The following is an 11,340-nucleotide window of genomic DNA, read 5'->3' as shown; positions in this document are numbered from 1 at the left end:
AGAGAACTAGCCAAAGCAGCAGCACACAGGCTCCAGCACGTTCTGATCACCAGAGAGCACGAGGGGGCGGGCCTTGCAGAGCCATTTATCTCTTTGCCCTCCAATCGAACGGTGACCTGATTAATCCCACAGGTTCCTATTGGCCAGGTTGGCACAATAAACCTCTCACAATGCCTCTCATGCCAGAGACCTGGGTTCGACTTCTGGACCAACCTACTTCCTGTGCAGCTGTCTGTCAGGAAAGATTTGTGTGGTGGTGATGATACAACATCAGGAGGCCCTGGTGCCGTAAAGCGCTGGGCTACTAACCCCAAGGCCAGCAGTTCGAAACCACCAGCTGCTGCACAGGAGAACGATGAGGCTTCCTACTGCTGTTGAGAGTTAGAGACGTCCGTGGGGGGACTTCCACCCTGCCCTATGGGGTCGTTGTGAGTCGGAATCGGCTCACTGCAGCGTGTGTTTGAGTGTATGGTGTGGAACGGGTTTCTGCTGAGCTTCCAGACTTAGATGCACAGGGAAAAAGACCTGATACTCGGCCGTCTAAAATACCAGCCAGTAAAAACCCGTATGAGCCCTACCTCTCCAGGCTGCCCATCCATCACAGGGGTGGTGGCAGATCAGGCGGCACAGGGTCATGGGCAGTCCCGGACATGCTGTCCCTGACACCGCCTGCAGCTCCTGCTTCAGCATCTGGAGCCCCGGGGTGGGACTGTGGGCCTGGCTTCCACCCATGACTGCAGGAAAGTCTCTTTAGTTTAGGCTCCCCGACTTGCCTGTGAGGGTCCCACCACACCCAGGGGTGGGAAGGAGCTGGTCGTCCCGTTCCCACCCGGCGATTGTTTGGCTCAGCTTGTTTCCAGCAGGGTCCCTCGGCCTCGGGGTGCACGTAGCGCCCAGGAAAGAACTCGGGGATTCCGTTTAGCACACCGGTCCACCAACATTTCAGTTCGGTCTCCATTGAAACACCGCCCCAGAACCACAAGTTTCAGAGCGTCCATAGCTCCCCACACGTACCGGCTGCCCACGCAGACCCCGCCTGCTTTGAATGAAGCCATTTTCCACCCTCCCCGGGTGCCATAGTGTTCCAGGGAGCGCAGGCCCCCCCAAGGACAACCTCTTCAAGGGCCGGGACCCAGGGCACGCAGCGTTTCTTGCCCAGCCCCCTTCAGCCTGTCCTTCCAACTGATAGCCCTCTGGGTAGCCTCACACCATTGCCTCTCTTGTTCAAGATGAGTCCACCCTCAACTCACTGTCAGTTCCCACTCACGGCAACCCTCTCGGACCAGGTAGGAGGGACCTGAGGATTCTGAGACTAACTCTTGGAAGCCCCGTCTTCTGAGGAGAAACGGCCCACCATGCAGTGTAGGCGGCACCTTGGCAAGGAAAGTCCAAGGTCCCCCTGGTGTGTGTCGGGGGGTGGGAGGTAGTGTAATAGCTGGAAAGGGATTCTGGGGGCTGGAGCCCCCAGCACTTACTGACACCTGGTGCTTCTAGCTCCAAAACGTGTTCTAACTGGACCCCCCCACCCCCACTGCCCACCTCTGTCTTGTTGGCCACCGTCAAACCTGCTCTGACTCGTGGCCGCGCATGGAGTGTGAGCCCAGCCCTGCGTCCCCCTCCTGTGGTCACTGAATGTTGTGTGCCTTCCAACGCAGGGGCTTCCATTGCAACACTACAGTGGATGGTGGTCCGCTGTGGACCCCAGGGCTTCGTGGGCTCATGCTCAGAAGTAGACTGACCGCCAGGCGTCCCCGGCATCGGTCTGACGCCAACTGGAAGCTCTGCAGAGACCTGTTTCCTGTGGGTAACCCCTCTGGGGTTTACAGCAGCACATGAGCCAGCCCCCTGTAGGACACCCTGAACAGATGGTGTGGGGTGGGCCCGGCTCCTTGGCCACACCTCATCCTCCCCACCCTCAACTCCCAGGGGGCAACCCGGCACTCCTGCTGCCCCTCCCCCAGGCCTGGATGCCTGCAGACTTGACCAGTCACTTGCTGCTGCTTTTACAGGCACCCATCTAGACAGCCAAGGACATCGAGACCCCCTACCCCAGTCTTGGGGGGTGCAGGTGGGATCCTATATGGCTGGACCCCCCAAAGCTATGTCTTATTTTTTTCAATTCCCCACACTCCGTTCCTTGTTCCCACTGTCCCAGCGACATCCCTCCAGTGACTGGCTCCTCCTCACGGTGCCAGCTCCTTCCTCCGAAGGGCGCTCCCATCTCCGTGCACACCCCCAGCTCTGTACCCCGCCCTCATGTGGTCGCTCAGAGCACGGAGACGATGCGGTGACACTATTGTACTGCCCTGCCAAGAGCCCCCCACCAGCCACACTATCTGTGCCGAGCCTCCCTGCCACTCTGCCCTGTCCCCAGGCCTAGAAGAGTCGGTGAGAGTTGGTGGCTGAGCAGTCAAGCGAGCAGTGACTGAGCCAGTGGCCAAAGACTCTGTGGCCACGCCGAGTCCAGGAGGGGACTGCGTCAGCCACGTGGCCTGGCTTGTCAGGCTGGGGGAGTCTCAGGGAGGACCCTGGGGAGAGGACAGGGGCAATGAGTTATGTCCACAGCAACGGCCTGCCCGGTGGCCCTGGTAGAACTGGGGTCTGGCTCCAGGCTCAGACTGCTGTTGTGAGCCCAGAGACTATAGTATATACCAGCGGTTCTCAACCTGGGGTTCAAACGACCCTTTCACAGGGGCCACCCGGTTCATAACAGTAGCAAAATGACAGCGATGAAATAGCAAGGAAAAAAATTTTATGGTTGGAGAGTCACCACAACATGAGGAAGTGTATGAAAGGGTCCCGGCATTAACAAGGTTGAGAACCACTGATCTAGGCGGTCTGGGAGCTGGCTGACCTGGGGGGTTAGTTGTCTTGGGCTACTGCTGGCACCGGTGCCCAAGGGTGGGGCTGGGCAGGGTTTAGCCTCTCCAGTGCTGGGAGCACTGTGACCATATGGCTCAGGGCTGTGTTACTGGACCTCCCCCCAGGAACTCCGAGGCAGAAAGCCCTGGTGTTCTGTCCCCGTAAAGACTGCCTAGAAAACCCATGGGGCAGGGGAGTGGGGGTATCAATTTTATTCTCATGTGGGGTCAGATTGGACATGGTGGCCCCTACGCAACTGAGCCTCGGTGTGAGAGCCCAGCCTAGCCTGGCCTTGCCGGGAGGGCTCCATCCTTGGGCTTCCAGGGTGGTTCTGTGGTTGCTGGGGTGAGGGGGGTGGTAAGGGGAAGGAATCTGGGCCCTCGGGGGCCCCCCAGAGCCTGGCTTTCCTCTGGCTTTGCAGTGGCAGCCGGATGTGGCTTCTGCCATGGGCTAGGAGTGCCCGGCCCCGGGGCAGGCGTGGGGAGTGGCTGCCTGTCGGTAGGTCACTGGACAGCCGGTTTGAGCTGCTTCCCCAGAGCTGAGTCACGGTGTTTAGCAACACCCCCTCCCAAAGCTGCAGGTCCTGTGACACGCTGCCCTTCCTGGGTGGACGCCCGTGAGCCAAGCAAGGACTCTCGCCACCTGCCTGCATGTCCCCTCTTCTCGTTCCCAGATCCTTCCCTGTGGAAACTAAGGGTCACTCTCTGTCACTCAGAAAACAAAGAGGTGACTGTTGACTGGACCTCGGGGCGTCCCCAGGGCCTCCGAGCAAAACTGCTCCCAGGGAGCTCACAGTCTTGGAAGCTGGCCACCAGGCCTTTCTTTCAAGACACCTCAGGCAGGTTCGACTCTCCCACCTTTGGGGTTAGTAGCCAAGTGCCTGCTTTGGTGCCGCCACTTGGGGGTCTGGGACCCCTCGCCTCGAAGCAGCCTGCCCTTCCCCCCAGGTAGCAGGGAACAGGCGGGGCTGACTCCGTCAAAGCCCCACTCTCTTCTTCAGGATCCTGGGGGCCCCCTGCCCAGTCCCCACCTCCCCAGACAGCCCCAGGTTGATGCTCAGGGTGTAGAGCAGGTAGTTCTCCCTGGGGTCTGGCTCCAGGGTATGCATGAGGGACTTCAGTCCCCACATCTTGGGCCTGTGCTAGGAGGAGGGGTGACCGGGATGGTGGGGAACCCCCTGTCCCTTTGGCCATTAGCCCCAGGTCAACCCAGAGACTGGGCCTGTGGCCGCCCGTGCGCCTCTCCAGTGCACGCTCCGTGGGGAAGCCACCGCCAGCCCTGCTGACGGAGTCTGGGGTTTCCTGCAGCGACACCGGGACCTTGCACAACCCCGAGGCTTCCCGCGTGGCCTGCCTGCAGGTTCCTTCCATGAGTTTCACACTCAGACACTGGCTCTGCCGGCAGTTTACTTTCCACGGGACACTGGCCATCCGTGTCTCCAACCCAAACCCAACTCATTCTCGTCGGGTCAGGCGCTGACCCTCCAGGACAAGGCAGAACCAACCCTGTGGGTTTCTGAAGCTGGAACCCTGTGCTGCCATAGAGAGCCTCGTCCTGTCTCCCAAGGAGCAGCTGGTGGTTTTGAACTGCCGACCTTGCGGTGAGCAGCCCAGAGCGTTACCAGGAAGCCCCCAGCCTCCTCGGGGGAGGGAGGGCTGCCGTCAGGGACTGTTGAGTGAGGTGACACTGAGCGATTCTGACTCAGAGGGACCGCACACGACGGAGCAGGAACACCGCCTGGCCCTGCACCATCCTCACCACCCTTGCTATGTCTGAGCCCACGGCTGCCCCGCCCATCTTGCCCAGGGTCTTCCTCTTCCTCGCTGCCCCCTGCCCAGACTGAGGTCTTCCTCCGGGGACTGGTCTCTGCCGACAACAAGTTGACGGATCTCGCCATCCCTGCCTCTGGGCCGCGTCTGGCTGTGCTTGTCCGAGACTGGATTTTAGTCGTCCCGTAGCCGCCGTGTGTCTGTGGTCTTCACCGGCAGACAGACGGCAGCCCGTGGGACGCTTCTACTCTGGGTGGGGGGTCACCCGGAGCGGGAATAGACGTGTGGGCGGGCACCTGGCCACAACGGAGACTTTGGGGCTTTTCTCTTCCTGCCCTCCTGTTTGAAACACACCTGTATGTCGCTGAGGAATCCCGCGGGGGTCCCCTCCTTCACTTTGGCTTTTCCTCTGTGTTTAGCCTCAGATCAATGTTGAGAGCTGAGCGATAAGAAATCCCGGGGAGTGGTGGTGGTGGTTAAAGCTGTGAGCCTTCTCTCTCTAATTTTTTATTTACTTTTATTGATTGATTTCAGCTTTTCTAAAGGAAAGCATATTCTGTATAGTTGTATAGCCATCGCGTCAAGTGAAATCGGTACTAACATCCCATTACCCTCTTCCCCACCTCCCATCTTTCTTCTCTCCTTCCATCATTCCTCTCTCCCTGCCCCCGCCCTGCCCCTGGCTGCCTCCTGCGTAGTTTTCGGAGTCCTCTCCTGAGCGGGGAAGCCTCTTTGCTCACTGTTTTCCCTTCTGATAATGGGGTCCTTAGATACGTGTCTTCTTAAGATTGACTTAAGTTCAGTAAGCATCATGCGCCCCAGTTTTGTCCACGTCTTTTGGGCCCGGAGAGAGCCGTCCCTGCTCCTCGCGGCTGCATGATGTTCCCCAATATGAGTGTACCAGGGTGTGTGTATCCAGCCCTCCGTTTGGGGTGGGCTGCAGTTACTGTGGACATCGGGTGGGGGGCCCCAGCAATGCCGCTCACCTCCCGCTAGGCACAGGGCAGCCCCCACCACCAAGGCTGATCTGGCCGTAAGGACCTGTGGCATCCACTCCTAGCCTACACCGAGCCTTTCTCCCAGCCGCTGGCAGGCCCCTCTCTCTGGGCCCTTCAGCCACCAGTGGTGATGTCATTGACCCTTGGTGCTATCCACCAAAGGCTTGAGGAAGGCCCAGAGTGGCGTAGAAAGGGCACTGGACCCAGAGTCCAGACCTGGTTTAGCAGGTATGTCTACGGATGCCCACAGCTGACCCCAGAAGGACTTGGGGTGGCCCGGGTGCCAAAAGGACTTGGGTGGCCCGGGTGCCAGAATTGAACAGTAAGTGTCGTCCCACTGTCGTGGGGGGACTGAAGGCCCGGCTACTGGAGCAGAGGGCAAGGATAGCTGGCTGGAGAGGGAGGAGGGTCCAGCTACCACGTCCAAGCCTGTGCTGGGAAGCCGCTGTGGACGCTCAGGCTGTGGTTGGTGGTTAAGTGACACCCACCGTGTCCCCATGTGGCAGAACAGAGCTGCCCCAGACAGTTTCCAGACTGCCATCATTGGCCAGGTGGGGCAGGGGTTAAGTGCCCAGCTGCTCACGGAAAGGTCAGCAGCCCAAACCCCCGGGCTGCAGTCTGGTGACCTCCCGGCAGGGTGAGGGCCTCTGAAAGAAGCCCCCTGGGTTATCTCTGCTCTGACCTGCAGCGCCCCCGTGAGTCGGGGTGCTGGGCTTGCTAACGCCCTGCAGCAGGCAGGAACAGCCATCTTTACCAAAGCAGACCGCCCGCCTGGCATTCCCCTCTTCCTCAGCGTCACCGGGAGGTTCCAGCGCTGCCCTTCCCGTGAACACTGCTGATGGGTCTCCAGTAGACTGGTTCTCATGCTGGCCGTGGGGTCCTCCTTAGTTGACACGCTTTGTAAGCCATAGGGTCTCTCTGGGGCCGCCGAGCAGAGTCGTGGGCTCACACTCGCCACTCAGCCAAACGAAACGAAGCCCACTGCCCTCAGTTGATTCTCGCACACAGGACAGCACGGCGCTTGCTCCCTAGGGATCCGGGGCGCTGGGTCTCTGCTAGCACAAACAGCCTCGTCGTTCCCCCAAGGAGCGGCTTGTTGGTGCAAATCACCCAGCTTGTAACCCTCTGTGCCACGGGGCACCCCTTCTTCCGAAGGATAGTGTCTCCCCCCAGCTCCACCCGCAGCCGGTCAACCAGGACACTGCTGGAGCAAGACCTCCATGTTGGGGGTGTGGGCTTGGAGGCCTGGGGTGCAGAGCAAGCAGGCTGGCAGGGCCAAGGACCCAGCGTGAGGGGCCTGCCCCACCATGCTCTGCGTGTTTTCCTGGTCTGCTCCCTGCCCTTCCTGAAGCCCTACGCAGCCACCGGGCTGAGCGTTTAGAGCTGCCCTCTTGGGGAAAAGCCTGGCGCTGAACGTCCACGCGGGCCCCTTGCACGATTGTGTTGCAGCACCTTGGCTCCAGCTAGCCGGGGCTGCTCTTGCTGTTACCTCTGGCTTCTTTGGACTTAATCACCTGGTCTGTAGACTCCAGGGGCCAGGTCATGGGTGGGGTGGTGGTGGGGGGAGGCCTGTAGAAACTGCCGCTCTCCACCCCCGGGAAAATTCCCAGCCTTGATCTCCAGCAAGGTGCAGGTAGGGTGGGTGGGTCCTCTGGGCACCCCTGCACTGGAGATGATGTCGCAGGAGGGATCTCCGTGTGGAGCACCTCGCCAGTGCTGGGAGGCCGGAGAGCTGGTTTGGTGGGTCCCAGGTGTTCCACCCCAGCTCTGATTCAGAAGTAGGGCTGGACTGCCCACGCGTGCCCGGGGAAAGTGCCAGGCCGAGTCGCCCTGGGGCTGGCGCCCGCCCCGCCAGCCCTCCCTCCCTCTCTGATGGCTGTGAGTCAGGTTGAGCTGTCCATTGACTTCACAGGGATTTAGATTAGACTGCAGGAAGAACTTACCGAGGTGTCTCCAGGCTGGCTGTTCAGAGGCGTCCAGGCTTAGACTCGGTCTGTTTCCTAGACAGCTGCGTGGAGTCACCAAGGGTCCTCCCGGTCCCTGAGTGCCTTGGGGCAAGAGAGACTGTCTGTGTTAGGTTTCGGAAGCCAGGGTGTGTGTGGGGACTTGAACTCTGGCCAGATTGCAGCGGGCTGTCCCAGGCCCCAGAGCACGTGAGTCTGGGTGAAGATGGGTGGCGATAGGAAGCAGACAGCAGGCTGCCTTTGCTCACGTTGGTCACCGAGCTGGGTTTCACGATGGGCCCCTGGGCCCCTGGGCGGGAGCCGGTGGTCTGGCGCAAAGGGTGAACAGGATGCACCTCCGCCCAAAGGGTTGGCGGTTCAGGTTCACCCAGAGGCACCTCGGAAGACAGGCCTGGCCATCTACTCCTGAGACCTCGGCCGCCAAGCTCCCTATGGGAGCAGAGTTCGACTCGGGTGCCGGGGAGGCCGAGCTGTCTTGGAGGCGGCTTGGCTTCTCTGCTGGGTGTCCAGCTGCATTAACCTCTCACCTCCCTTTCTCTGCTTGCAGCTCTATGATCGCCTGGTCCACCCCTCCAGCCCCCAGAGGCCTGCAGCTCTGACCCCCACCCAATCGGTGACTTCAGGAGGGCCCGCCTCCCCGTGCCCGCCGGCGCCATGCCAATCCTCAAGCAGCTGGTGTCCAGCTCCGTCCACTCCAAGCGCCGCTCACGCGTGGACCTCACAGCCGAGATGATCAGCGCCCCGCTGGGCGACTTCCGCCACACCATGCACGTGGGCCGGGCTGGGGACGCCTTTGGGGACACCTCCTTCCTGCACAGCAAGGCCGGTGAGCCGGACGGCGAGTCTCTGGACGAGCAGGCCTCCACCACGTCTTCCAAGCGCAGCCTCCTGTCCCGCAAGTTCCGCGGCAGCAAGCGGTCCCAGTCGGTGACCAGGGGTGAGCGGGAGCAGCGGGCCGTGCTGGGCCCCCTGCGAGACTCCGCGCTCTTCGTCAAAAACGCCATGTCGCTGCCACAGCTGAACGAGAAGGAGGCGGCCTCAGACAAGGGCTCGGCCAAACTGCCCAAGAGCCTGTCGTCCAGCCCCGTGAAGAAGGGGGCCTCTGGGGAGGACGGTGCCGGGGCTCAGAGCCCCAGGGAGGGGCTGTCCCGCCACAGCAATGGGGCTGGGGGCCCCCACTCACCCGACCCCCTCTTGGATGAGCAGGCCTTCGGGGACCTGACAGACCTGCCCATGGTGCCCAAGGCCAGCTTTGGGTTGAAGCACGCCGAGTCCATCATGTCCTTCCACATTGACCTGGGCCCGTCCATGCTGGGGGACGTGCTCAGCATCATGGACAAGGACGAATGGCAGCCAGAGGAGGAAGAGCAGGAGGAGGAGGAAGGTGGGGGAGGCTACCGCGGCACCGACCAGGGCCCCAGCCACCTGGAGGCAGACCCAGCACCTCGGCCCCGTGTGGCCGCCCCTCTGCCGTCTGAGCAGGAAGGCCAGGCCAGGCCGGACACTTCCTCGCTGCCCTCCCGGGCTCTGGAGGACGAGGGGTGGGCAGCGGCGGCCCCTAGCCCAGGCTCAGCCCGCAGCTTGGAGAGCCACACCACACGGGACAGCAGCTCCCTGTCCAGCTGCACCTCGGGGGGCTTAGAGGAGCGCAGCCCTGCCTTCCGGGGGCCTGAGCGGGCCCGAGCCCTGAGACCGCCCGACAAGGAGTTTTCCTTCATGGACGAGGAGGATGATGACGAGATCCGAGTATGAATCGGGGGCGGCACCTGGACTCCCGGCATTTCCTCTCTGTGCCCACTCCAAGCTGCCCTCCCCCTGCCCAGCAGCTGCCACCAATACCTAGACCCCAAGGGGAAGGGGCCCAACCAGGCCGGGGAGCCAGCAGGGTCAGCAGCCCCCCCTGACTTCCTGTCCCGCCATGTCATCCCTCATCCCCCCAACTGTGGGTCTAGGGCTCCAATTGACTTTCTCCCTGGGCCTGTCTTTCCCCCACCCTGCCCTCACCTGGTTGCCAGGTGGCCACCTGAGTGCCCGCCAGCTGCAAAGCAGGTGGGCCCAGAGGCGGACTCCTTTCTCTCCCAGTGGCCTCTGCTGAGACGGGCAGCTGCCTGGTCCACATGCATGGGCCTAGTGGACTGGGTGGTTCTCTGTCCCTACCCTGACTTCCTCATTCCTGGTTCCCATTGCCCACTGGGCATTAGCGGGACCAGGTGGCTAGCCCCGAACATGCCCGCTGACCAAGGTAGCCCTTCCAGGGCCGGAGAGCAAGCAGTATGGGAAGCAGAGGATGGCCCCTGGGCTTCCTGAATTTCCAGGGAGGAGGCCGCAGGAATTTAACACTAGGAACACAGCTGGGTGTGTATGTTGGGGGGGGGGGGTATCCTGGCTCCTCACAGTGACTTCCCCGTCCCCGTAGAAGGAGATGAGTGGGATTAACAGATCTGTCACCAGAAAAGCAGCGACAGCCTTGTAGCAAACCTTTCTACTAAATTAGGCCCCTCCGGCAAAGCAGCATAGCATAGCACAGCACATTTCAGCAGGCTGGTGTGGCCAGCAGGGAGAAACTGGCTGAGCCTGGAACCAGCGCATTCAGGCTTGACTTAGAACCGCGTGGTGTGGACCCCCGGGTGTCCCTGCCCCTCACCCGCTACCTGCTGACAGGCCAGTGTTGTCAAGGGGGTCTGCAAAGCGTCCTTTGTTTTGAATAATACGCCATGTCGAGGAGGGTGTGTACGGCATAAGGCATAAGCTCTTTGGGGGTTGGCTTGCGCCCCCCAAAACAAACCCAAACATACTGACTATTTCTCCTTCCTTAAGTTCTCTCTTCCCTACCTCGTTCTGAGACGAGAGGAGGATTTTCTGAGTTAGAACAGAACCCGAACCCAGGCCGCTGGTTGTGGGTTGGTTTCTGTTTTCTTCAGCACAAGCTTGTTCCCTGCCGTGGAACGTAGCAAAACTACAACAAAAGACGACGCGTTGTTCATCTGGGATCCCAGTGCCACTTGGATCCCATCGGATACCTGGCCGCCCTGCCCTGTCCGTGGGGACCTGTGAGAAGCTGTCGCCCCACTCCTCCCATCCCCCTGTGGCCAGGGGAGGGGCACAAACCTGATGAAAACCAGGGTTCCAGGGGTGTCCCGTCTGGCCGACTTTGGAGACCACACTACCTGATTCTGACCCACGTGCCTGTTCAGCGCGCCTGTCTCTGGTAGTTTATGCCACCCCTATCCCCCAACCCCACATGGGGGCGGGGTGGCAGGCCCCCCTCCGCTCCCTGCCCTTGAAACCCAGCAGGAGAGTAGTCCGCTCTAGATTCTGGACTGTATCCTGCCCCTGTGTTACTGCTATTGGTGAGGGAGCATTAAACAGCCCTGTAGCACTTCTGCTGTGCCCGTGTCTGTCTTCGGTGGGGGTGAGAGTCCAGAATCGGGGTCTTGCTGCTCCCCGGGTCCCCCTTCCACCCAGCTCCCAGAAGCATAGAGCCCTGGATGCACTTCATCAGGTCCTCCTGCCCAAGTCCTGACGGCTCCATGCCTCGATCTTCCCGTCTGTGTAGCGGGCACCTGCCACTCGCCAGGGCACACATACGACAAGGTGTTGCCACAACAGCGGGGCCTGTGTTTGCAGCCTCTCCATGCTGACCCCACAGGAGGGTCAGCTGTCAGGTAGTGCCTTAGCTGCCTTTGACCCCAGAGACCTGGAGAATGAGCTCCGGCTGCAGGGGTGTGGACACAGTACCTCCAGCTC

At 61.1% G+C, this 11,340-nt stretch overlaps 1 protein-coding gene across 1 annotated transcript in view; it reads left to right on the top strand.

The window, feature by feature from the left end:
- CDC42EP4 (CDC42 effector protein 4) overlaps positions 1-10,972 on the top strand; it is a 27,389-nt gene extending 16,417 nt beyond the window's left edge. Inside the window, exon 2 of the mRNA XM_045299640.1 lies at positions 8,141-10,972. Coding sequence (XP_045155575.1) covers positions 8,248-9,345 — 1,098 coding nt within the window. The 5' untranslated portion in view covers positions 8,141-8,247 and the 3' untranslated portion in view covers positions 9,346-10,972. The remainder of the gene's footprint in view (positions 1-8,140) is intronic.
- Positions 10,973-11,340: the final 368 nt, after the last annotated feature.

This window comes from Echinops telfairi, unplaced genomic scaffold (assembly GCF_000313985.2).
Source record: "Echinops telfairi isolate 266 unplaced genomic scaffold, ASM31398v2 ScPeMD7_7458;HRSCAF=8496, whole genome shotgun sequence".
Taxonomy (NCBI): Eukaryota; Metazoa; Chordata; class Mammalia; order Afrosoricida; family Tenrecidae; genus Echinops; species Echinops telfairi.
The sequence above is the reverse complement of the archived record's forward strand: the minus strand, read 5'-3'. Positions and strand labels throughout refer to the sequence as shown.